Source organism: Cololabis saira, chromosome 14 (genome assembly GCF_033807715.1).
Source record: "Cololabis saira isolate AMF1-May2022 chromosome 14, fColSai1.1, whole genome shotgun sequence".
Taxonomy (NCBI): Eukaryota; Metazoa; Chordata; class Actinopteri; order Beloniformes; family Belonidae; genus Cololabis; species Cololabis saira.
The window spans coordinates 7654810-7682204 of record NC_084600.1 but is presented as its reverse complement, the minus strand read 5'-3'; the positions used below and the strand labels follow the sequence as shown (position 1 = coordinate 7682204).

General features: G+C 43.1%; 2 protein-coding genes across 3 annotated transcripts in view; both read left to right on the top strand.

The window, feature by feature from the left end:
* crebrf (creb3 regulatory factor) overlaps positions 1 to 24194 on the top strand; it is a 34945-nt gene extending 10751 nt beyond the window's left edge. The window contains exons 4-11 of one of the 2 annotated variants that reach the window (XR_009784056.1): positions 3473 to 3648; positions 5823 to 6982; positions 7139 to 7336; positions 9149 to 9338; positions 9426 to 9499; positions 9611 to 9730; positions 11854 to 12029; positions 24110 to 24194. Coding sequence is in view for 1 of the 2 variants with exons in the window: in XM_061739547.1 (XP_061595531.1) it covers positions 3473 to 3648; positions 5823 to 6982; positions 7139 to 7336; positions 9149 to 9338; positions 9426 to 9499; positions 9611 to 9730; positions 11854 to 11972 (2037 nt within the window). In the remaining variant the exon portion in view is untranslated. Of the gene's footprint in view, positions 1 to 3472; positions 3649 to 5822; positions 6983 to 7138; positions 7337 to 9148; positions 9339 to 9425; positions 9500 to 9610; positions 9731 to 11853; positions 21678 to 24109 lie in introns of those variants that run through there. The other variant, XM_061739547.1, reaches the window with a different exon arrangement.
* Positions 23216 to 27236, top strand: bnip1b (BCL2 interacting protein 1b). Its single transcript, XM_061739548.1, has 6 exons — positions 23216 to 23482; positions 24133 to 24225; positions 24305 to 24396; positions 24782 to 24889; positions 25664 to 25782; positions 25938 to 27236. Exons 1-6 carry the CDS (start codon positions 23399 to 23401, stop codon positions 26132 to 26134), a joined length of 693 nt encoding a protein of 230 aa, XP_061595532.1. The 5' UTR covers positions 23216 to 23398; the 3' UTR covers positions 26135 to 27236.
* Positions 27237 to 27395: the final 159 nt, after the last annotated feature.

The following is a 27395-nucleotide window of genomic DNA, read 5'->3' as shown; positions in this document are numbered from 1 at the left end:
ACCCTCGAGCACCCTGCAGAGGGTATAGAGCTGGTCCAGTGTTCCACGACCGGGACGAAAACGGGATTGTTCCTCCTGAATCCGAGGTTCAACTATCGGCCGTAATCTCCTCGTCAGTACCCTGGCGTAGACTTTCCCGGGGAGGCTGAGAAGTGTGATCCCCCTATAGTTGGAACACACTCTCCATGCGATGTCGCAGAGGCGTGTCAACCAAGACAGCCCTACGACATCCAGAGACTTGAGGTACTCAGGGCGAATCTCATCCACCCCCGGTGTCCTGCCACTGAGGAGCTTACGAACTACCTCAGTGACCTCGGCTTGGGTGATGGATGAGCACGCCCCAGAGTCCCCACTCTCTGCTTCCTCAGTGGAAGGCATGTCAGTCGGGTTGAGGAGATCCTCGAAGTATTCCTTCCACCGTCCAACGATGTCCCCAGTCGAGGTCAACAGCTCCCCACCCACACCGTAAATGGTGCCGGCAGAGTACTGCTTCCCCCTTCTGAGGCGCCGAACGGTCCTCCAGAATTTCTTCGAGGCCGACCGAAAGTCTTCCTCGATGGCCTCCCCGAACTCCTCCCAGACCCGAGTTTTTGCCTCCAGGACTGCCCGAGCCGCGGCTCGCTTGGCCTGCCGGTACCCATCTACTGCGTCAGGAGTCCCACAGGCCAACATGGCCCGGTAGGACTCCTTCTTCAGTCTGACGGCATCCTGTACTTCCGGTGTCAACCACCGGGTTCTAGGATTGCCGCCACGACAGGCACCGGAGACCTTGCGACCACAACTCCGAGCCGCCGCGTCGACAATGGAGGCAGAGAACATGGTCCACTCGGACTCAATGGCCCCCGCCTCCCCCGGGATCTGAGAGAAGCTCTCCCGGAGGTGGGAGTTGAAGATGTCCCTGACAGAGGGCTCGGCCAGACGTTCCCAACAGACCCTCACAATCCGTTTGGGTCTGCCCGGTCTGTCCAACCTCCTCCTCCGCCAGCGCATCCAACTCACCACCAGGTGGTGATCAGTTGACAGCTCAGCCCCTCTCTTCACCCGAGTGTCCAAGACATGCGGCCGAAGGTCAGATGAAACGACAACAAAGTCGATCATTGACCTCCGGCCTAGGGTGTCCTGGTGCCACGTGCACTGATGGACACCCTTATGCTTGAACATGGTGTTCATTATGGACAAACTGTGACTAGCACAGAAGTCCAACAACAAAACACCACTCAGGTTCAGATCGGGGAGGCCGTTCCTCCCAATCACGCCTCCCCAAGTATCACTGTCATTGCCCACGTGAGCGTTGAAGTCCCCCAGTAGAACAATGGAGTCCCCAGTTGGAGCACTATCAAGTACCCCTCCCAGGGACTCCAAGAAGGCCGGGTACTCCGCACTGCTGTTTGTCTGTGCCCGTAGGCACAAACAACAGTGAGAGACTTTTCCCCGACCCGAAGGCGCAGGGAAGCGACCCTCTCGTTCACCGGGGTGAACTCCAACACATGGCGGCTGAGCTGGGGGGCTATAACCAAGCCCACACCAGCCCGCCGCCTCTCACCCTGGGCAACTCCAGAGTAGTGGAGGGTCCAGCCCCCTTCAAGGAGCTGGGTTCCAGAGCCCAAGCTATGTGTGGAGGTGAGCCCGACTATCTCTAGCCGGTATCTCTCAACCTCACGCACAAGCTCCGGCTCCTTCCTCCCCAGCGAGGTGACATTCCATGTCCCCACTGTGAGGGTTTTGGTCCAGGGATTGGGTCGTCGAGGCACCCCGCCACGACTGCTACCCAGCCCACATTGCACCGGCCTGCCATGGTCCTTCCTGCGGGTGGTGGGCCTACGGGAAGGCGGGCCCACGTCGCCGTTTCGGGCTGAGCCCGGCCGGGTCCCACGGGCAAAGACCCGGCCACCAGGCGCTCGCCTACGAGCCCCAACCCCAGGCCTGGCTCCAGGGCGGGGCCCCGGTGACGCCGATCCGGGCGACGTAACGGTCCTCCGATGTTTCCTCTTCATGACAAGCATTGTGAACCGCTCTTAGTCTGGCCCGTCACCCAGGACCTGTTTGCCATTGGAGACCCTACCAGGGGCGTAAGTGCCCCCGACAACATAGCTCCTAGGATCACTCGGGCACACAAACCCCTCCACCACAGTAAGGTAGCGGTTCAAGGAGGGGCATCCCCAGCTCGTTTTATTTAGTTGAAGCAGATAGCACTTTACAGCCCTTTGCGTGGGGACTTAAACACACAGAGGCCGGTCTCTTCTTGTTTGACATCCATGTTACATTCATCAGGCTGGCGGGCAGATTTACACAGAAAGCTCTCCCACTCACAGCGTCAGCTGCAGGTGTCTGTTGCAGATTAAACAATTGTGATTCACTGCTGCTGTCCGGATTTCTCGCAGACGAGTAGGACATTAACAAGATGATGGTGTGCAATCACCCGTTGTCGTCCTCAGTGGGGCTAGACAATTTGGGGAAAAGTCTAACTGTGATATTTCTGATAGATATTGCAGTTAACAATTTTCAATATAATGTTTTAATGGCAAGTTTTGGTTCATTATTTAACACTTTGAAAATTCTATCTGCCTTTTTTTTTTTATATATTATTTTACTCTTGCCTATTTTGCCCGTACACTTACAGTATTGGCACATGTCCACGGTGTTGTGTGAGGAGTAGCAAAACACATCTAAATATTTAGTTTTGTGCTGCACAAGTAATATTCATGATTATTATGATTTGCTCATTGCATCAGTAAAAACTGGATTTATGATAAAGAAAAGAATCGATTGATATTTCACCCCTAGTTTGTGGCTTCATAATTAGTACATCTGATAAAGAATATTGTTTTGAGACTAAATGAGTGAAATCAAAACAAGGATCAGGAGAGAGCCGGCCCTGAATTTAAGCTTCTTTGCTTATATTAATCGTTTTAGTACTAATGTTTCAGATGTCTTAACATCTGCTTGGGGTTAAAATTCTATGTTCTCACCCCCACCTCAGTCAGTTTTTTAGAATAAAAGTCTAATTTTCTGCACATTTTAATCTGATTTGTATTTTTTTATATACTTGAGAAGAGTTTCAGGTTACTGTGATCAATTTTGTTAATTTCTAATTCTACATTCTACACACAAGACCCCTACTCTGTACAAGGACCCCCCCCCCAAAAAAAAATAAAGAAAAGAAAGAAAACTTGGCAGATATAAAATTAGAACATCTTGACATCTTCTAACTATCACCTGCTTAAAAAAAAACAAATAAAAATCTTTTGTGCATTCGTGCCCTTTATTGAACAAAGACGGCAAATAAGGCTGAGAGAAAGAGAGACAGGACGCAGCAAAATGTCACAGGCTGCAAATCAAGCTTGGACTGGCTGCTATGAGGACATGTAGATGCCTACTCATCTAATTGAGCTGTCTGATGCAGCACCCATCAGCACCCATCAGCACCCATCAGCTGCTCGACCTGCCTTCATTATCTGTCTATGCTCTGCAGGACAGAGACATGACCCACAGGCAGAGTCCCTGTGGGGACAGCGTTCTGGGGGTTGCAGACGGAGGCAAGGACGTGGAGGGAGGTGTGGACCAGTTCATGGGTCTGGGAGAGTGTGAGACGGTCTGCAGCAGCTCAGCCTTCGAACAGTGGGACTCCTACTGGGAAGACCTCACCAGGTACCGGATTACTCTGCCTTTCACTGTATTTCTTAAGTCAAGTTAAACAGCAAGTAATTAAGACACACATGTTTAAGATTTTAAAGACTTAAAAGGAATAGCTTGTGATTGTTTAACACCTTAAAAGTATTTTATTTGGTATGATTTTGCATAGTCCCATCTTTGAATGGATTGTGTAATAATAAGCAAAATACATTTCAATAATGGTGCAAGAGGGTGTATTTAGTAAGTTCAAGGTAGAAAAATCACAAACTCTGGGAAAGAAAAAGTAAAAAAAAAAAAAAACCCACACAAACCCATCGTTAATGCACGCGTATATAAAGTAACCTCTTGATTTTAGTTTTATTTACTTTTATTTTATGATGGATTGTTTGGATCTGTGTATGGACAACCTGCTGAACACATAACAGAGCCTCATTGTTGTTTTGGGGACAAGTTCTGATACTGTTATCTGCTGCTGGAAATACACACAAATGTGTTCATTAGCTAATTTGTTGACGAAGAGAAAAATGTCGAGTAAATGTAGCTTTTTCCTTCAAAAGAAAAATTAATCCAAAACATCCTCCGACTGATCTTGAATCTGTGGAAAACAGCTCATGAAACATTTATAATGTTTTGCATATCATGAGAAATTCAACTGTCAAATCTACCGATGTTGCATTTATTTTTGCTCAACTTTTCTCTAACTGTCTTAGGTGTTAAATTAGATTTAAAGTGAGGAAAGTATTGCATTTGTCTTTTTATTTATTTATCTATCCATACGGTTCACTGTTATCCAAATGACACATTTGCATCATTAGTCTATTTACCAGATGTTGAATTATCCATTAAAACAACAGTGAAACAAAACTGGAATCTCAGACATGGTTTTCTGCATCACGTACTGAAGTTGATGCGTTTCATTTTTAATAAAGGAAGTGAAACCAGATGTGAAGTCAGTCCATGAGTGTTATGAGGTAAGGCAGGTGCCTGGAGAATTTTATTGCAGAACTTATTGTCACTAAATGATTATCATGCACTAGAAAAATATTAGCTTTAATGAAGTGAGGCAGTGATTGAAGAGACCTGTAAGGAGCAAGTCGGCCTCCTGCTGCAGTCTCCTCGGGTCTCAGGTAACGCACCGGCTGTTCTGATACTACCCCCTTACTCTGCTGCCAAAGTACTCACACAAATAGTACTTCCCTTCTCCCCAAGGTGGAGTGTCAGCGGAGGACAGATAGCAGTCTGAAAACTGAAGGCAATGTAGACTGAGGTGGGATAGTGCTGGCTGCAGCAGAGTTAATGGAACTTTCTGCTTCCAAGGTTGATTTTGTGAAGGAGCAGACGTAAATGCTGTGCCGGCTGGGTAATGACTGAATTATTCTTTTACAGCCTTGACTGTCAAGGTATTTCCTGTACTGCTGTTTGGTACCATGTCTTAAAGCCTGTAGAAATCACATTCTGCTGTTTGATACTTTTAGTTTCTGTGATGGTTTTACTAAACTGCATTCTACTTCACTTTGAAGGCTCCCTCCTGTTAGACAAGCAGACAACCTGTGAAGGTTTCAAAAGCATAATTAGCACATGCAGCACTGAAACACCATCTGAGATTTCCGTTTTATTCTTAGATGTGTAGTATGAAAAGTTATCACTGCCTTGTGGTTTAATTCATCTGTGACAAAAGTTAAAAACTCAAAAATACCAAAGCAAAGAAGATAAGCCTGTTAATACTCCTCATCTAGAGCAGTTCTGTTGCAGCGAGATACTCCTCAGTGATGTGTTAGCATCACTCTTAATTAACAGCTCAAAATTAGATCTTGCAAACGTGGACAAAAAAAGGGAAAATATATAATCTTTTTTTCCCCCCAAGCTGCACTATGAGGTGGTGTTTGAATGTCCTTTGGCCTGTTGCGCTTTCAGTGGTAAACAACATCAAGTGGTTTTCAACACACACATGTTGTTATAAAGGAACAAACAGCTTTCCATCAAAGATCGCAAAACACTTGTTTCTGTTTCTAAAGTTTCTCAATAGAACTGGGGTTTTTAGTCACTCGTTTTGGGCTACAGAGTTTCAAAAAATACAATAAAATTAAATACATAATTTTCTCCGAAGCGAGCATGAGGTGTCAGCAAGCTGGTTAGAAGCCACTAAAAGTTTTGATATTTTGGGACTGTGCTGTCTCTGTTGTTGACAGATACACACGGCTGGCCAGCTGTGACATCTGGGGAACCAAAGAGGTGGACTTTCTGGGATTGGATGACTTCTCCAGTCCCTACCAGGATGAGGAAGTTATTAGCCGAACCCCGACGCTGGCCCAGCTTAACAGTGAGGATTCACTCCCCGTCTGTGAGGCGCTTTACCCTCCCGTTGACCTGAGCCTGCCGGCCCCCCAGGCGCAGCCTCCGCTGCCCCAGCTCCCCTCTCACAGCAAGAGACTCCTCGTCCCCGGCCAAGGATCGGGCCCCAGCTCTGTACGGCCTTCCCCAAGTTCCACGTCCTCCTCCCGTCCTTCCCGCAGCCTTCCCCCAGATTTTCCTGAGGGCACACAAAAAGCAACCAGACCTGTTCCCTCCAGCACTGAGACGATGGCCAAGGCCCAGCACCAGCTCAGCCTCACGCAGGACCTGAGCCAGACGCACATCAAGCCTGCGGGGCGAGCAGTTAAGATGGCTGCGCCAACTTCTCACGGCTCTGACTTTGTGCGGAAAGCTAAAGTACGGGTGAGTTCTGTGCACAAAGCTCAAGCTGACATGCCTTCCCAAACAGACTTTGAGAGGTCAGAGCCTCCTCTGCCTCTCTCCCTGCCTCAAGATGCCATGGCATCCACTTCTTCAACTGCTGCCTTGGTGGGACTCCCTCCTGCTCCATCCAGCGGCTCCAGCAGCCTGTTGAGCTTCGAGAAGAAGGCCGAGGGGATAGTGAGGAGAGAAATGCCCGTGGGCTGCTCTGCTTCTGTGCCTCAGATGGTGGAGGCCAGCCAGGCCATGGAGGGCAGCACCTCTGGGCTTTTTTGCACAAAGAGTGTGGCAGGAGCCAGTGGTGGAGGCAACATCCTGGTGGTGGAGGACTCCGAGCAGGTCAAGGAGGAGGAGCACAACTACTCTTTGTTCCTGGCCCGCAGCGGCCTTGGAAACAGAGCCCTCTCCCAGCTGGAGGAGGACGAGGATGAGGAGGACGAGGACGAGGCAGAGGAGGACGAGGGCGACGGGCTGGAGTTAGACGATGAGGACCACGATGAGGGTTTTGGCAGTGAACATGAGCTGTCTGAGAATGAGGAAGAGGAGGAAGAAGAGGAGGATGAAGACTACGAAGCTGACAAGGATGATGATATGAGTGACGCATTCTCTGAGCCAGGTAGGTCAGAAAAGCCAAATAAACATGCCCAGGAACAAAAAATTAATTTTCTTTTCACAATATGCTCCTTAAAAATGACAATTTTCCTTTTTTTGTGGCTTTAATTTTGTTTTATTTCTCTCTCTGTTGCTCTCCCCTCCTTGTCAACCCGGCCAGGCTGTGACATTGAGCTGATGGAAGACATTAAAGGCCTGACAGCTGGAGTCCCCAGCCGCAAGAGAGGCAAGCGCCGCTACTTCTGGGAGTACAGCGAGCAGCTCACCCCCTCCAAACAGGAACGCTTGCTAAAGCCATCTGAGTGGGACAGACACACGCTGCCTAGCAACCTGTACCAGAAGAACGGGCCTCTCCATGGTGCGCACACAAACACACCCTGAAAGAAACTGTATCTGTTCCCTTGAATACCACTGATATCAATCTTGTTTTTAAGACTTGGAAAGAGTAGCAAAAAAGAGACGGCAGCATAAGCCTTTCAAGTACGCATGTGCCGCACTGATAGTTTCAGTGATCACATTGAAGAAAAATGTGTTAATTAAAAGGCTTATGTCTCCTTTTGCACATGAGAGACACAAGCCTTCAGCTTTTTAAATAACGATGGAATTACAAACTCTCCTACGCTAATGTACAATCAGCAAACCACCCATCTACATCTTATTGCAAATAGCTGTAAATGCACATTTCACTCACAATATTAATACTCGAGCTGTGTGCTCCAGTTTATTAACAACCACATAAATATATTTTGCAACCCACCCACACATTTATAATTTCTTACTCTCCTAAAAGTCTGTAAGTCCTTACTCTCATTAAATCTGCCTCTGCAGAGCTGTTGTTAGCACTTCCACTGACCTTATTGCAGCTGTCTTTCTCTCTCGCTGTCTCTCGCTTTTAAATCAAACATTAAATCAGCCATTATCCTTTTGATGCACACACGAGATCAATATCCAATCATGCACAGGAGGAACCCTCAAGTTACTCTGTGACTGAATGTATACAGGTATCTTTGAAACTTTTTTCAGAACATTGAGCAGCTTATTTTAAAAAAAAATCTCCTTGCAAAAAGTATAGCAACCTAAGAAAACACTGGTTCTTACTGCTACAAGAACAAAAAGGCAGTCCTTGATTTTGGTGCATAATTGTAACGGCCAAGCAAGAGTCATAGCTGAAAACCAGAATATAGTTTGTTAAGTAGCATGAGAACGAGCAGTGCGGCGGCTTACGTGTGAATGCGTCAGGAAGATTGACATTCTGGTTCATATAATATAAGAATATAATGTCAGTTGCAAAAAGTGAAAATATTAGACAAAAAAGGTTTCGGAGCAGTGTTTCTGTGGTAAATACGGCTTTGATTCAGATATCAAAGCGCTATTAAAGCTTGTTGCAATCTTCAAATGCAAATTGCGCTCCACCCCCATCCTGCGTCTTGGAAGCATCCTCCACCAATCTGTCCACTCACCTTGAATGGAGTGGTGTCCAGTGATGCTGCAATGAACGGTGTCTTCCTTGCGTCGTCGTGGCAGCGTTGCTTCCATCAAATGTTAATATCCAATTATTACTTGTCGATGGGACCATCAGCCAATCAGATTGTGACGATGCAACTAGTGCTAACCGGTGAAGAAGGTCATGGGGTGGGGTTTCCAAACACATGGCTTACTTTTGTAATGAGTTGGAGGAAAGTAGGTTGTTTTTCAGCACATTCTCAACGTCAGTTGCTGCAGCGCTCCTGTGTGAACAGGATGTAATAGCTTTGGTCTACACATTACTTACTTTTTTACTGCATCTCTACATTTGTTTGATCCGCTGCATGTCAGCTGGAGGTGATAAAAATCCTAAGAAAAATGAATATTATGATTCATTTTAATAAGAATAAGCTATAGTTGATGGTGCAAGCATCACATTAAGCCCACTTTTCCAAAACATTATCATGACTTTAAGTTAAGACATTTCAAAATATCACATCTATTTGTCTTAATTCACAATAAAGTAATAAGGGAGTCAATTTATTCTGACTGGTGCATGTGATGAAGTCATTGCTCTGGTTTTTGGTGGCGCTATAAGGGTTCAACTTATAGCGCTGCCACAGAAACTACAGAGTTTTCACACTCTTATCCCTGCTGGACATCTAACACGTGTGCGAGCCGTAATTTCTGCTCTCCTGTTACAAAGGAAAATACATGCTGAAGAAATCTCGGCGCACTGACGTGGAAGACCTGACTCCCAACCCCCGGAAGCTGTTGCAGATCGGCACAGAGCTGCGCAAACTGAATAAGGTGATCAGTGACCTGACGCCGGTCAGTGAGCTGCCTCTGACTGCACGGCCGCGCTCCCGCAAGGAGAAGAACAAGCTGGCATCACGGTAAAGCTGCTCATGTATCGTACACGTTTACTACCACAGTTGCATGATGTTTTACAATTCATATATAACCATAACTCACGTGTGTAGGGCTTGCCGTTTAAAAAAGAAGGCCCAGTATGAAGCAAACAAGGTGAAGCTTTGGGGACTCAGCACAGAGTACGGTAGGTTGAACTGAATCTTTTATTTATTCATATATACAATATTTTATACATATAAAATCACCTTTTGCATTTGTGCTTGTGTGTAACCTGTGATCAAACACGGTCCTGCAGACCGGCTGCTGTTTGTGATCAATGCCATCAAGGAGGAAATAATGGCGCGAGTGGAGGACTCTTCTCCACGTCCAACCAACATGACTGACACTCTGGAGCAGCTCATCCAGGAGACACTCGGTCAGTGTCAAAGAGAAGACAAAATAAATCATTCAATGCTTGCTTGTCACCAGAAACAGACATCTTGAAGTTCAATGTGCTTTTGAAAGATTATTCTAAATGCACTTGAAAGGACATTTGATTAGAATGAACGACAGCGTTTTCTCAACTAAGATGTTCTCAAAGGGGATACTTAAGTTTATTTGAGTGGTTGTCATCTTACCTGCAGTATATGCACCGCTCTGTTTGGAGAACCAGGGAGGAATCTGGTAGAGAACTACGCTAACATATAACATCTACTTAGAGTGAAGGCAGTTACCAAGAAAACTGTCTGAAACAACTCAAAGCTCAGAATTTTAAAATTGTTAAAAGCTGTTTAAGATATACTTAATAAATTATTATTATAATTATTATTCACATCACTTTCATACTACACAGTTAATTACTTCGTAACTTCATTTTCTTCGATTTTTATTTAGATATTTTCTCATATACTCCCTCACTGTGTTGCAAAATAGACTGTGCTAGATTAACTTAGTCCACATCTTAGTCTACTGTCTAAATTAAAAAAGATACTGTGTAAAAATCCACAATATAGCGTCACTCGATCAGCTATAAAATTCCCGAGGATTGGGTTGTTCTACTATAGGCTTCAGCTAATCATTTCCCCTTGGCTGAAAATGCTGTGACTGCTGTCTACTGCAGGTTAGATACTCATATGACACCAACTACTTATATGTTCTTCACATAGTCCCCTCTGATGTACGGAGCCCCTAAAGGGACACAGATTTTTTTTTTTTTTATAATGAGTTTTAAAGGTATTGTGACATCATTTTTAACATGCTTTTAACACTATTAAAAGTCTTGGCCAACATCCCTCAAATGTGTCTAAAAGAGTGTAACAAGAAAAACTTCACTCTAGTACTCCATTCCTGGCTTTTTATTACAGTGTCTTTTCCCCTTTCCTGTCAATCATTGCGCCGCTCCTCCTCCAAACCTCCTGCAGCCCAGCCATACGCTCACAGCGGCGTCGGAGAGTTAAAGCCGGGAGCGACAGGCGAAGCATGCACGGAAAAGCAGCACGGCGAAGCAGACAGTCCACAGCAAACAATCATACAAATAAAGGCATGCAAGCAGCAGTGTCCCTTATCTTAAGTCCAGTCAGTGGCCGCGGGTCTTCTTAGCAGTTTTCCTCCGGTGATTAGAACAAAAGAGGCTCTAAACAGCTCCGTGTTAAGCCTGATTTATGGTTCCGCGTTAAATGGACGCAGAGCCTACGCCGTAGGGTTCAGCGTACGGTGCGCGTCGCCGCGTAACCCTACGCCGTAGGCTCTGTGTCGGTGTAACGCGGAACCATAAATCAGCCTTTATGGAGCGCTGGAGAGGAGAGGAGGCAGGGAGCTGGGTGGAGGGGGCGGTGATTTAGCGGGCCGTTACGTAACGGCCCGCCACCAAACCACATGCGCCGTTTTTGCATAGTTATGCGGAAAATCCCAGAAAGCACACAATACACTGAATGTTAAAAGTTTGTTGTTTTTTGGGTGTAATTGATGTCAAGACACCCAACAAAACACAAAAAATCAAGAAAAATGTGTTTTTCATGTCACAATACCTTTAAGCGTGCGCGTGAAACCTTTACGCGCGCGCGTAAATCATTTAAGTGAGCACGTAAAGTTGTTTACGCGAGCACGTAAAACGTTTATGCACTCACTAAAAAGTTTCACGCGCTCTAGCAAAACTTATAAGTGAGCGCCTAAAAGTTGTTCTACGTGAGCGCGTAAAAACAAGTACATGGGAGTATTGCTGGAACTGGAGACCCTCCAGTTGCGCCCTGCTCTGTTTATGAATGGAAATGACATTACAGGATTTAGCTGAGCTATATTTTAACCTGGGACTCCATTATAAGGACATTACACTTTGCTTGCAAGTAAACAACTTTACGTGCTCACTTAAAGGTTTTACGCGCGTGCGTAAAAAGGTTTCACGCGCACGCTTAAAACTCATTATAAAAAAAAAAAATCCGTGTCCCTTTAGGGGCTCCGTACTGATGCAACCCCCCCCAAAAAAACAAAACACAATACATGCTTGTTTTTATATTTGTTTTACACCTCTAAGCTTATTTTTGTATCTTTCCGTGGGTGCAGTGCCATCACCTGTTGCCGGGCAGACTTCAGAATTTGTTAACAAGATCCTGGAGAACACAGGACGTGGCGATCCCACAGGCGGACTGGTCGGTCTGCGAGTTCCCACCTCCAAAATCTAAACAACCCGCCGTCCACTGAGAGGAGTGGACTATATATTCCTACCGTGCTATATCATTGTAACTATGCTCCCTCTGCATGCCCCTCCAGTCCAGATTGCATAGACATTGTTAGTCACACAAACACACATACCAAACCCTGTGTGTATGTATGTGTGCTTGTTTTTTGCCATGCACTTGCATGGCGTGCACCCTAGCTTTCTGTTTTTGCACACAGCGTGCAGAGTCAGTACATCACTGTCTCCCAACACATTGTGACCGCCTGTTGGGAGAAGCACATCTAAACGCAAGCGATGGTTAGGTGTACAGCTAATAGCGGATTATTTAACCCACTGGTGATTATTAGATGTGTTTAACACAGCATTGTGTGGGGTTGACCCTGTTGGAGGACTGAGACAGTCACATGAGTGTAACCACTGGAATACTTCCACATACATTACTTGAGGTGATAAAGATGACAGAGGAAGACTTGTTACATGCCAGAGACACCTTAAAAGGTTGAAGAAGTTCCAGTTATCATTTTTTAGGAGGAGGTTCATCCTACATGGCGACAAAACAAAACGAAAAACAAACAAAAAAAAACTTTCAGGATGGTAAATGACCCATTCACTAAAGCACTTTGACAAAAATGACTCATCAGGGTGGCAAGAAATATTTTATACTGAAGGCTTGAATATGTTCATGCTATCCCCTGTTTGCCAATCAGCTTTGCGGATGTACAAATAGTTTTAGGAAATGAATGCTTGACACACACGAAAAAGCAGAAGAAGCTGGAGGTAATCACTTTAGAATTAAGCCACAGACATCCTGCTGGTTTGAAGTTTGTGGCTGGCAGGAGAAAGCTCATGGCTAACGATGGTGATTTTCAACAGCAGGAAGTGGTTGACCTTGTCCAGAGGAAGCGCATGTAGCATGGTGCCTTTGTGCTGGTTGTAACTGGAGTGGGTCTAAACGGATATATATTTTTTTGCCTCTATGAGAAAAGACAGACTGTGTGGAAGATGAAGATGATAGTGGTGACAAGGACGACGTAAGATGGGGTTCGTCTTCTCCAGGAAACTGTATATTAAAGTGTCTCCCGGGCACCGGCTCCCCTTTTTTGTACAGTAGAGTTGACCAAGCAGTTTGTGACAACAGTTTGGTGTGTTCATACTAGTGTCTGATCAGAGTTCTATTCATTGTGCCTTGTGTATGTATGTGTGTGTCTCTGTGAGTCTGAGTGAATGGGTGTGTGTGGGTGAGTGTGTGTGAGTGAGAGAGAACTTGGCAAGAAGAGGTGACTGGTTGGATCTCGCTAAGGTCCATCTTCGGAGACTAGAGAGTGAGAGGAGGGACGCACTTGTGGTGTTAGGTGTGTATTTCAGTTGTTTAAAGATATTCTGAATGTACATAAACAAATGGAAGCTCTTGTGTGATGCCACAGAGTCTGTATATATAGGAGGGCTCTGCAATAGGTTACTTTTGGTTTTTGGTACTTTATCTTTGGGGGTGGGCGAGGGTTGACTGATGTTTTTGTTTAGAGTTACAAAAAAAGAAAAAAATATTTGCACACTATATTTTGATTGTTTTTTGTACCAAAGAAACATGCAACGAAATGGCGACCAGCCAGTTAAAGTAAGGTTTTGCACAGCTTACCTGACGCCGTATTGAATGTAAGAAATGTGGGAGGGTCAGGGAACTTCGTAGAACTGTGAATATAGCTTGGGTCCAATTCTGTACAGAAAAGGAACATTCATTTGTGTGTTTGAAAACTAAAATTTAAACCTGTCTCTGGCTTCTCCGGTAGATTCGTTGCTTTGGAAGCACTTCATTCCTGATTTGATTCCTCCCTCCACATGCTAAGTGTGTTAATAGCGCCGGCTAGGACAAAAACTGAAAGCGCTAGTAGATAAGCTATGTTACATTTTTGCTTGTTTGTATAATGTTGCCACCAATAAGCAAAATATTCCTCTATCACTTGTATAATTTCTATATATGTAGGCAAGGTTGTTTTTTTTTCACGAGCAGAATATTGCCTGAATTATATTTTAAAGTACTGTATATAGTAACATTACTAATATATCCATCAATGGTGAAATGCCACTTTCATGACAATGATTCATTTGTAAGCATGACACATTTCTGAAACCTCTCCTTGCATCTAGAAAGTTGGAGGGGGAAAATCAAATACCTAACAAAAAAAACAAAGGAAAGGTTGTCATATATTTTTGTATTCTGGCTGCTTGCTAGTTTTTCTATTGATTTCGAGGTATTCCTTGTTCTTAGGAGCTGTGGAGGAAAAGAGAATAACTTTTTTTTAAATTCCCATCTGCTTTACTTCGCTTTCTGAGTGAAATACAGAAAAAAACCAAGGCTGGATTCCTTTTAAAACCGCACCGTAGCTTCAAATAAGCCACGTTGTGTTTTATAAAACAAACAAATAAGATCCAGTGGTGGTGAGAGTAGAGGACGGTGGAGATGTTCCAGATGCTTTAAGAAAGCCAAAGCCATTTCAGTCAGTTACACGTAAATCTGGATTCAGAAGCTGAAGAACCTGGAGCCTACATGGCTAGTGTTCCCAGGGGTCAACATTTCAACAATTCATTTGTTTAGAAAGAAAATATAACCAATGACATTGCTTATATAAAACAACCGGTAATATTACTGGTTATATATGATATTGGCTATATTTTGATGTTACTGAATTCAGGATAGTTTGAAGTAAGAAAAAGTTGTCCTTCACAGCTTCATGATGGTGAAACTGTGTCCTAATTGTGTAACTGAGTAATGGCTAGTGATACATGCACACATTTTATATATAAAATGTGTGCGTTTTTTCTGTTCTGTCTAAAAAGGGAGAAATGGTGCTTTTTCTGAACCAGAATGCTGAGTATCCACGATTCTTTGACTAGTTGTAGCCTAATGACTCGCTCTCCTGCTACCGTCCATAGCTATTTTTTTAGTAGTGGTTCAACTTTGTAAATAAACTATAAGTTAATATGTATCTTCTAAGTGTTAGATATATGTATAGATTACTTTACCTTATATGTTTGAAAAACAAAAGCACTTTGTCAAAAAAAATGAGAAAAAAAATCAATCAAAAAAAAAAGAAGCATTTTTTTTTTCCTTCCATTTGCTGCTAAATGGCCTGGTGTGAATGCTGCAAGTGTACTTGATGACTACTTGCTCGGCTAAGGCTATCACCTGACATGGATAGGTCTGTGAACTAGCGAGTAATGAGTGTTTGTGTGGCCGGATGAGGGTTACATCTTCACATTTTTTGGAGCAATGAAATGGTATGATGTATTTTCTGAGGGCGTTGCATTACTAAGCTTTGAAAAAGGCCTGTGTCTTGGCAGGATTTATATATTTCCTGGTCAGGGTTAGTGTGGTGGTATGTTTGTGGTTTTAAACAAACAAACAAACAAAAAAAGATTTAAAAAAAAAAGAGGGTTTTGATTCCAGGGCCCCTACGTTGATCTTGATGCCGACCCCCCTTGGCGTCACGATTCATTTGCCTTCAGTAGAGGTTTCCTATGGAAAAACTGATTCTGCTTTGGCTTCCTCTTCAGGGTGATGTACAGTGTAGACACATTTCTTCAGAGAGTTATATTGTTATCATTTGTAAACTGATTTCTACTTGTGACTTATTGAGGAGGGGTTTAGCCTGGGGCGGCCAGGAACAACGCACTTGAAAGCCGTTGCTCCGGCCGCCTTGGGGGGCGTTACTATATCACTGTACTGTATGGCAAACCAATTACAAATGGAAACTTAATCCGGACACTTATTGCCTTCTGAAATAACTCTTCACTTTCACACAAACAGAAATAACAATGCGGCAGACGTGTTTGTAGCTAAGGGGCACACCTGAGGTTGTCTGACACTGCTCTGCCCGTACGGTAAACCACAACCAGACCATTCAGCCTGATCGGCTCAAAACAACCTTGACTGAAGCAGCAGACCGACGTGGCCAAACGTATCTGAAAAATGGCTCCAAAAGTCCACCCTACTTGATGTGCCGTTTGCTAGCGTGTGGAAAGCGGTTTTTCAGCCACGGTTTGGCCCCAGGTCTGGTAGGGGGTCAACAGTGGTTAAAGGGCTGCTGGTTGACGGCCGGATGACGAGAACAGAGTGTGTTTTGTTGTCTATCACAAGGCTGGTTCCAGAAAGTTTCCTCACAGGTTTTTACATTTAACATGATAGGCGCAAGCTGTGCAACTTTACATTCAAGCCAGGAGACTCTGTGGCATTTTAACAGTCAAGGAAATGAGTGAAAATCCACGCCAGTAAAACTATTCCTTCTTCTTTTTATTTCTGAAGATGTAAATCCTACACAGTCAAATATTAAGCTAGAGTGTGTAACTTTGTGCTACTCTTGTCCAATAAAAGCTACATGGATCCATAAAGCTCTTCTTCAGCAAATCAGGGTAATATTGTTCTTCTATCTGACATATATGTGATGACATATAAAAATCAAAGGAAAGTATATTTATGTATTCCAATTATTGTCACCATTCTTTACTCTGTACAAAATATTGTCTATGTATGTATGTTATGACTTATCAATGTCAATCACTATGGTGCAATGCTCTAAAGATAAAGTAAAAACAATGGCCAAGAGACTGAAACAAGAATTCATAAAAACCACAAAAGAAACAAAAAGAAAAAAAATATTGCAACATCTTCCTCTAATGAAGGATTTGACACTGATGTCTGGCTGTGATCCAACTGGGGTTTGTGACATGGTGCTGATTTATTTTCATCATCCAAGAAGTAGAACCCCCCCCCCAACCCCGTCCCCTTGTAACTTTCATTCGTTTGGATTGTCTGCTAATGCCATGACTTTACTGTTGGACCAATCAGAGGAGGAATCACGTGGATTCTTGCTCTCAACAGAATGGGGATTTCTGTTTCATTGACATGTTTAAGTGCTGTTTCTAAAAGCATGGCATTACTACGTTTGTAAAAGCCAGACTCCTCGGTTTGACACCACAGACCAAAGTCATGGAGGGTTTTTTTTTTTAATTTCTTTTAAACCTTAACGTCCAAACATCCTCGTATATGACCAAGGCTTTTGATTAAATTATTGGAGAACCATTTCCAGATATGGAATATGGCAACACTTTATTTTACATCCTAAAAATTCAGAGATGTCTCCTATGGTTGGAAACAGTTTTCAGTGATTTGCTAAAAAGAATCTATTCCAGTGTTTGAGGGCATCAGCCGGGTTACTCACAACAACAAGCAGCCGGTTTTTGCTCCTGCTTTACTCTTGAATTTCGGAGCTCTGACCCAAAAGTAACCGACGTTATTTTCAGCAGGTGACTGCAGTGTTTACAGCTTTAGCAGATTATATCAAATGATGCTCATCTCTTCCAGTAACGACTCAAACTGTAGACAGTGGTCGATGTTTGACTGCATCTGTAAAACAAGTGTTTCCAAAATGTTTTCCTTATTTTTTTTTTATAAACTCTCTTGTTTGCTGTGCTGTCAGATCTCGAGAGTCTGGCTTCGCGTTCTTTTTGTACCCCTTCAAGTGTTTCCTGTATATTTTTGATGCCACCATTGCTTGTGGAAACATCTCATCCTTGGAGGCCACGTGCGTCCTACTCTCCGGATTTTCCCTGAGATGAGAACGTTAATAGGGGTTGTGTTTTTGTATGTCAGCTCCCCACATAGTGCTGAGAGAATCAAGTGACTTCTCCAGTCTCTGACAAATTGGTGATATACTTTGGCCAATTTTCAGACAGGGTCATCATCATTGCAGAGTGATTGTCTGGCTGCTTTGGAGTTCTCTGTAACCCTCAGTTTTATGATTTTTGTACTTGCTGCTAACGAACGAGCACAAAGAGACTTCAGATTTTGGTTTGAGCATGTCCATCACACATTTGCAGTATATTTACACCGCACCTTTTTTCCTACAACAGTCAGAAGACACACAGCATCACTCACGTTGCACTTGGATTTTTACACTTGGAAGAAAAGAAAAAAAAAAGCTATTTTGAGATATGATGCCTGCTGAACCAGGTGCCTTATTCAAATATATGAGAACACAAATCTGCACCTTCTGTCAGTCTGGAGGGGGTTTCCCTACAGAAACAGTGGACTAGGTTTCCCAAAACTTAACCTTAAAGTACTATCGTGAAACTAAAACCTAAATTTAAACCCAAATTCACACATTTTGTATAATCGACCTTTAACAGCTGACCAGAACTGTTACCGTCCCATTAGCATTAGGAATAAAAGAGCATTCCTGACAACTTCTAATTGAAATTGACAATGTTTTCGGAAACCTGGTTCTGCTTTTAACTCTTTCTCTGCCCACTACGCCACGTTCTTGTGTTTTCTGTATTGGCTGCTGCTGCTATCACTGCTGGTGTGTTTGTGTATAGACGAGCAAACTTCCACTGTGTCTGTTTCGGACGGAGTCTTGGCCGTTTTTTGGTTTGTTTTGGGATTTTTTTGTGTTTTTTTTTCTAACCTGGTCAATAACAATGCATTCTTATGAGGTTTTGGCGTGGAGCACTGTGTTGCTGCCTCTTGAGACCTTTGTGCAACAGGAAAAACAAAATAAAAAAAAATAACTAAGGATTTTCCATTTCTTAACTTTCCTATAATGAAGTGCCAGACCCTCCTTGAAGTCAGTGTTAGCACTGAGTCGCAGGTTGCGATTGAAGCAACAAACTGAGCATGGAGGTAAACGTGGTGCTAATCTGTCTGTGGTCGGGTGCTACAGTAACATGGCTGTGTTGAATTTTAGCCATATTATTCCTTCTGTTGGTGACGCTGGTCAGTCTTACGTTTCTGACTGTTGCACTGCTGTACGCCGACATAGCGAGGTATAACTCTGCTGCTGCCGCTTTGCTGATGAATGTAGACTAGTCTTCCTCAGCAGGATCACACAGACAGACCCCAGTGTCTGCTGGAGCTTTCTCCTGCTGTTTGACTGTGTTGGGAAGTCACAGAGGGAGACTTTGCTCAGCAGGATCCAGAAAGATCTTGCATGTTGTATCTTTACGTGGCCGCTGTCTTGCTTTTATATTTAAACTCTTTTTTATTAATAATATGGTTTGATATTTATGCTCTTAACTCTGTCGAATGTTACATGTTAATTTTTTTCCCGAAGTAATATTTTGTCTTTTTTGTTTCTGATGACAGTGTTCATATCATTTATTTTATATTTTTTTGTGAAGTCCTGTAATTGAATATGTATGGAAACAATTATTGAGCTTCGATTTAATTTTAAAGCTTTTCCATTCAAGCAAATATTCATGAGTCAGAAACTTCTCATGGAATTCACAGACAGCAATCAAAGTCACAATGACAGTAGAATTACCTCGTCCACACGTTTCCTTGTGTTGTTACGTACAGCTCTTCTAACATAAATAAGTTAATCATCTCTTCATCATTGGACATGTGCTTACAAAGACAATCATTAATCATTTCTGTTCAGTTAGGAAGTAAATAACCCATCAATAAATTGAACAAACTATAGGAGTTTGTGAAAAGAAGTAAAAAAAGAATAACTATTAACGAAAGAGAAAATGGTACCCAAGTTTATAAAACAAAGTCTGAAATATTGTAGCAAAAAATCCAGACACAACAACACTTAAGACGAAGTAATCATGAGTTGTTAAAGTGATAATACTCCATCAGGCACCAATTAAATGGACATTTTCCAACATATATTTTATAGAAATAGTTTTTATATGCCAACCAACAGTGAGCTGAAAGAGGTCAGTTAGCTCAGCTTAGCACAAATATGAGAGACAGGAGACAATCAAGACGTCCAAGGGTTAGAACATCCACTTCCGCACTTTTAAACTCAGTGGCCAAAACGTCACTATTCTTGTAAAGTAAGTAACTTGCTACAAAAATAAAAATGTTATTTTCACACTGATGCTCTAAAGAAAAGGAAAAAAAGCTTCCATAAACTTCCGTGAATCTTGCTTTTGAAAAAAATAATCAGGGTCCATTATATTAGCTTTGTTCTTTTTTACCTATTTTAAACTGAGAAATACTCATAGCCTTTCTAATCTGTATTATTTTATTGTGAGTTTGGGGAATTGCTGTCTGTGAGGTCCATGAGTTTTGAAACGGTCACATCAGGGGAGTAAAGCCCCGACCCAGAATCATCCACTCACCAAACTGAAGCGTAACGTGATCTTAACAGATTTCTTTCCATCACGTCTCTGGGCTGAAGTTTGGGGACTTCACAGCGTTGGAGCTAAGTTTAGACGTCAGCTCGCTTGTTGTCTTGAGCTTCGGTGGAAATATTTGCATTTATAGTTCATATTATTTATACTATTACATATAACCACTGCGCCACAGATGTTTTGTCCTTTTCTGTTAGTTGTGTTTTTTCTTGTTTTTTTTTAAAGAAAGGCCTTTGGTTCAGAGTTGTCTTGTCAGGGAGCCCCTGGGATCAGACAGGGGTCATTTAAAGGCTGGTGGGCAGAGACCCCTCACCTTCCTTTGCAGCGAATGAAGGGGGGAGGTTTGTTTCCTCTTCTGCAGACTGATAATACTAAAACAAACAACAAGAATCCACCCTTGATAATAAAGACAAAACTCCTTTTTCTATTTCTACTACATGCCCAACTCTTCATCCAACACTGCAGTGATTTACATCTCCTTCCAGACTTGCCAAAATGCATGAAGTAAGAGATATTTAACAAAAATAAGATGATAATCTTAAAGCATCTGTTCTGTTTCTTTTCCCTCTCTCTCTCATAATTTAATAACAGGCAGTTAGTCAATTTCTATAGGTAATCCATCTAAGCCCAAACATGTAGAGGATGTGGAAGGTTTCGATCACCCGGAGCTCCACAGCTACATGCCATAGTTATGATGCTTCTGGTCTTGTATGGTAACTTATTTGACTAGATCAACAGCATGGGATCTTTCTGTAGTTAGTCCTGTGTGTGTCCCTCTCCCTAGTCTCAGTAGGAAGGCTGTACTTCATTGCTAAGTGTTCTAATATAAATCTGGTGATTCTAATTTCATGAAAAAGCAAAACCTGCAGAACGTGTATCCTGCTGAAACTAACTTGATCCTCTCTTTAGCATTGACGTCTATATTTGTTGTTCACATATATGCCTGTTCAAATACAATATCTTGACAGTTGTTATATTTATGTTGTGTAATAAATGTGCTGGGTTTATATTCTTTTGACAAACATTTTTTTTTTTTTTTTACTTTTGTTGTGGAGGCACAGTTGGTTGCTAAACGCACAGGCATGGAAATGTAAGACATTTTTCTTTTTTTTTTTCTCTTCCTTCCATGGTTTGTACTGTAACAGCCCATTTTATTTCAACCTTCCTACACTTTTTGTCTCCGTCTGCTTGACATGCAGATACCTGCCCTGAATATCTGTTGTTATTGTGCCTCTCTTTCTTCTTTCTTTCTGTTTCTTCTTTTCTTTTTTTTATTACTTATTTCTCTGTTGTATCAGCCCGGTGTTGGTACCACAGTTCTGCTTGTAAACATGTTAGTCTGGTTATGTTTATTGATTTTTAATATCAAAATAATAAAATCTTTAGCACCCCAAAACCATTTGTTCTGGTTTATTAAAAATGTTGTATTTAACCGTTTATGTCAAACAGGATAAAACATTTGAATTAGTGCGTGCGTGCGTGCGTGCGTGCGTGCGTGCGTGCGTGCGTGCGTGCGTGCGTGCGTGCGTGCGTGCGTGCGTGCGTGCGTGCGTGCGTGCGTGCGTAATAATCCTATCAAAGCTCCACCTGAAGTGTATCTAGAGTGGGGGAGGGGGGGGGAGGGGGGGGAGGGAACCCCGCCACCTGAGAGACCAGAGGCCGACAAGGAAGAACCCGGAACCCGGATCCCAGGCCACCAGCAACCCCACAGAGGGGAGAAGAGGGCGGGAGGAAACCCACCGCCAGCGAGGCCCGCCTCCCCCCCAGCGGCAGCCGAGGGGACCCGCGAGCGCCCCTGCTGTTGAGTGCATGTGGCTAATGCAATAAAAACATGGAGGGGGAGGTCAGGGTATCATATTTGACAATGACCTCCCCCTCCAAGACGCTAAGTATTCTTGTTAAGTGTATTTATTAAATCTTGAGTGTGCGGTGTCTAAGGTGTTATTAAAATCGTGGGGTGGGGAGTACCGGGGCACGCGGGACAGTGTCCCCCACGCCCCGGATCCCCCGCCACCTCGACCCCTCGGACCTATGTGTGTGTGAATCGTGTAGGGGGAGCGGAGGCCGAAGCCAGGAGGCAGGGCCAGCGGAACTGGCCCCGGTAGGCGCCCACGCTCCCCCGCCGGCCGTCCAGGTCGACGGGGGTCGGCCCGCCGGGCCAGAGCCCCACCGCACCTCCATGAGCGCTGGATCCCCCAGGCGGAGGGGGAAATGGCCCAACATCCGTCCATTCATACTGATGACTGGGGTTCAAAACTAACCCCCCCCCCCCCCATAGACCCCCAAGGCTCCCAAGAATAAGTAATTTTTATGCATTTGCATGGGCCGGAGCTTCGGGAGCTGCGTGCTGGCCTGCGGTCCCCACCCCTGGTCATCCCGTTGCTGGCCCCCCTTCTCCTCCCTTTTCTCTCTCTGCAGGTGGTCGTGGGTGGCTTGTAGCTTGCATTACGGAGCACAAGTCTTTCCCTGACCCTGCACCCCAACCTGGGACTTGCTGATTGGGCCGGAGCTTCGGGAGCTGCGTGCTGGCCTGCGGTCCCCACCCCTGGTCATCCCGTTGCTGGCCCCCCTTCTCCTCCCTTTTCTCTCTCTGCAGGTGGTCGTGGGTGGCTTGTAGCTTGCATTACGGAGCACAAGTCTTTCCCTGACCCTGCACCCCAACCTGGGACTTGCTGATTGGGCCGGAGCTTCGGGAGCTGCGTGCTGGCCTGCGGTCCCCACCCCTGGTCATCCCGTTGCTGCTTCCACCTGCCTGCTGTGCTGTTGCCGTCCCTGACCCACCAGTCTGGCCCTCGGCAGGAGGGTCCCCCCTTATGAGCCTGGTCCTGCTCAAGGTTTCTTCCCTCCTAAAGGGGAGTTTTTCCTTGCCACTGTTTGGCTTAAGGTTTTTCTCCCACTAGGGGAGTTTTTACCTGCCATTGTTTATGTAATAACTGCTCGGGGGTCATGTTCTGGGTATGGGTCTCTGGAAAGCGTCTAGAGACAACTCTGTTGTATTAGACGCTATATAAATAAAATTGAATTGAATTGAAATTGCATTTAAAGATTTTGTTTGACCTTTCTGTGATGTAGGACTAGGGCCTAACCATCCGGTATATTTAATTATTTATTTATTTTACTTTGTAAGTTCTTAACTTTAAGTTTTTAATTTATATTCTCATTAAATATTCCTAATTGTACTCTATATACATGTTGATGATTGATTAATAATAAAATAAAGTAAAATAAAATGAGTAACGCGGAACATTTTCTAACCGTATTTTGAGCCTCTGTGCTCGCCGTACCAAAACAACAATGGCGTCTTCAGCGGACGTGCAAGTTCGAATCTGTGGACAAGAAATCATAAAATACGATCTGGAAATAAAAGCTCTCATTCAGGTAAGAGGTCAAACATGCCATATGTCTGTGGGTTTCATTTTGGTCCGTAATGAGGTGTCAGTTCTGTTATTAAACATGTATAAACGTTGGAAACAGGACCAGACTAACAGGTCCTGTCGTACTTTATTCCCCCCCAGGAGTGTAAGAAGGGTGTATTTCTGTTTTCACAATAGCTATACAATTGTCATTTTTAATATTTTGGTAAAGTAAAAGAAAAAAGCCCAGTGAAAATCATCCGTGTTTGTAGACGTGATCAGTGTTTGATAAAGTAGTTAATACTCTGTTACATAAACAGCAGTTACATGGAACTCCTGTTTGACTTGAGCAGCTTATTTGTGGCAACACGAGTACAAAAGGAATTCTTCCACATATGAACATTTATATACTGCACTACATTACTCCAGTAGCTGCAGTTTCCAGTTATTTTGATGCAGAACTTCACAAACTTAACATGGCCAATAATAGTAGTCAAAATATTGTCTTCCTATAATACTGTATGTTCATGCCGCTTGTTTTCTTGCGTTTGACATTAAAATGTCCAGGTTTTTTTTCTTTTACCTTACTCTGTGTGTTTGTTTTTGTTCAAACTGTCAGGTAACATTTTAGTATTCAGCTAACCTTAAGAAGTGATAACTATGTGTTGTCTGTAGGACATAAGGGATTGTCCTGGACCTCAGCTGGCTCTTACAGAACTCAACTCTCAAGTCAAAGAGAAATTCAACAACCTGAGGCTCAGGATACAGGTCAGAAACACATCTAAATCACGCAGCATCCGGCACATTTCTTTTGTGATGTGATTTATGTTGTTGCTGCTGCTGTCAGGATCTGGAGCAGATGGCCAGAGAGCAGGACAGAGACACGGACCGGGTGGCGATTAACGCAGAGACGGAGGGCCAGCGACGGCAAATGCTGAGGTCTCTGGACACGCAAAAATAATAGTTTTATGTGACATTGGACTTCATTAACACCATTCACAATTAAATGTCTTCAAGTGACAGCTTGTTATAGATGAATGTCATCTATATGAGTTGTGATGATCATTTATATTGATAGTTGCTGTGAGCGACAGCATGAATTGTATGGAATTAATTTACAGTAAAAGCTGTTAGGACTTTCAGAGGCAGAAAAATACCAATGATAAAATGAGGAAGCACTACTTGTTGGCTGGGGTTGATAAAGATGAAGAACGTGGAAATGAAACTAATGCAGACAGAATTTTCAATCAATGTGATAACTAGAGCAGAAACTGCATTTCTCATTGGTGTTCTCTGTGTGTGTGTGTCCCCTTATGGATTTAAGCAATCAGACAGCATGGAGGAAAGCAAACCTGGCTTGTAAACTGGCCATAGACAACCAGGAGAAGGAGGAGTTGCTTTGTGGAGGAGAAAACCAAGGCACCAGACAGAGGTTTGTACTGTTTTGCTCAGACCTCTGAAATAGGTACGTTAGATTTATACGGTTCTCACCATTTGGACCCTTTCAAACGGAGATACAACATGGAATCCGTGACCTGTGTACCAATCTCAGCTGGAGCCTAATCTCTTTTTTTTAATCCTTTAGTTCTTTATAATATAAGAAATTTCTCCCTGAATTAAAATAAGATCATTGACAAGTAATTTGTAGGGCTTTTTTTTTATGACTACAAATTTGGTTTGCAGATATTTATTTGGAATGAACCATAATCCAAAGGAGGTAAATGTGTTTGTTTACATGTTCACAATTTTAATTTTGGCTGTCAACATTTACCTGCTTAAATGTTAAAAACCATGTATGATGTATCACACCTTTTGTTTCTGCAGCACTTTTTATCTGTTTAAAATGCTCCGTTTGGGATTATATCTCTTTGAAACACATTTTTTCAAAAGCCCTACCGGTATATTTTCTTTGTATACCCAGATTCCACTGAGTTATTATTGAGAGGCATTAGAGATTGCCACAGCTCTTACTGTTTGTGCCAATTATTCAGCCAAACGTGAATAAATATGAATGCAGCTATTACTTTGTTGTACAGTGGTTTTAAATTGATCTGAACTGGTTCTGTGACATCTGTCACAAGTTATGACTCAAAGCTAATTTGACTAAACATTTTAAGCTTCAGCAAAGAGTTGCATCTACTGTTGCCGATCTGGACTCTGAGGGGACGGTTTCATCCTCTGCTGGTGTTGTGTTTGTGTGTCTCAGGAAGGCAACCAAGGAAAGTCTAGTGGACACTAGCAGCAACATCACAGAGAGTCTGATGTCCATCAGCAGGATGATGTCTGAGCAGGTGAAGCAGAGTGAAGACACTATTGGCTCCCTGGGTAAATGAAACATTTAAAACAAATTTAAACATTTTTTAAATGTTTTAATGGGTCTTTGACACATTTATATTACCAGCCTTTCAAAAGCAAATATAACATTTTCTAATCCATCTTCCTCTCTCCTAAACCACTAATGCTTCTCTTGATCATCGCAGCCACCTCCTCCAGGACAGTGCAGGAGACCAACGACGAGTTTAAAAACATGACAGGAACCATCCACCTCGGGAGGAAGTTGATTCTCAAGTACAACCGACGAGAGCTGACTGACAAGCTGCTCATCTTCCTGGCTCTGGCTCTCTTCTTTGCCACGGTCCTCTACATCCTCAAGAAACGCCTTTTCCCCTTCATTTAAAGAGAGGGATGGGTCCCTATGTGGCTTCTAACACCATACAGTGAGGAGTTTGAGGAGGAACAGAGTATAAGTCTGTGGATTTAGAGGCAGCATCAAACCTGGGTCCTGTTACGCAACGTTAGTGAAAATATGTCACCGGGTAAAATATGCAATAAGTTGGATTTGAAAAAACGCTTTGGTGGGTTTTTTTTTTCGTTTTTTTTTGTACTTTTATAAGGTAACTTATGCAGGAATCCATAACTGAAGGGACAACAGCTTCCCACTGCCAGATTATTATAATTATTTTTAAAAGGGATTATGCAGCTTTTTAGTGACTATCCTCTTGATCTAACCGTTTGTACCCTCTGGGATAATAGTGTGGACATTCCAATAATCTGCCCCTTCAGGAGTTCATGACATGGGGCAGATTCTTTTAAAAAGAGGGTTTTTCGTGGTCGGATGCTGATTGTTGGGAAAATACATTTGATACTGGTGTCCTAAAACTTCACTCAGCATTTGCAACTAACGGTCACAACGTAGAGTAAGCGTAGTTCTTTTAATTTATTCTTGTTTTCTTTTTTCTAACATGCGTTCAAGAGAGGAACCATGTATGCTAGTCTGCTCTGGCTGACTGTTCCAATAAGGATGTACCTGTTCTAAACTTTCTAATCAGGCATCGAGGGGACTTTTATTAAGCTAAATTATTCCTCATACCTTCCTCCATGATCCACGAGGAGCTTGGAGGGAGGAGACACAGGTGAATTCTATGTGGAGAAGTGGTGTGATGTTTCAATCCTGCATCTTCACATTTACCACACATTTGGATGTAACTTTAAAGTGACACAGTGAAACTGAAAACTTCATTTTACAACCCCTGCTTTGTCATCCTTACATTGCTTCTCGAATCTTACTCATCTGTGGAGGACCTTAAATATAAAACAGTTACGAGGGTGATGGGAGAAAATAAAAAAGAACCCAGACTACTACACTGGGTCCACAGGCTCCTGTCATGCAGTTATCTTGTTGGTTGGTAGATGTCTGACATTTTCCAATTTTTGCTGGACTCTGTATATGATGATAATATGATCTGATTGTATAAATAAAGATTAACATTTGAAACAAATCAAGGGAGGCATTCTTCAGTCAGAATACCAAACATGTCACCGTTAAGGATACAACACTGGATTTTTGTGAGGATCTTTTAACAAAAAATAAAACTAAATTAACACACTTCTCTATTTTTTACGACATTATGGTTTAATTAAGACAATTTACAGGTGAG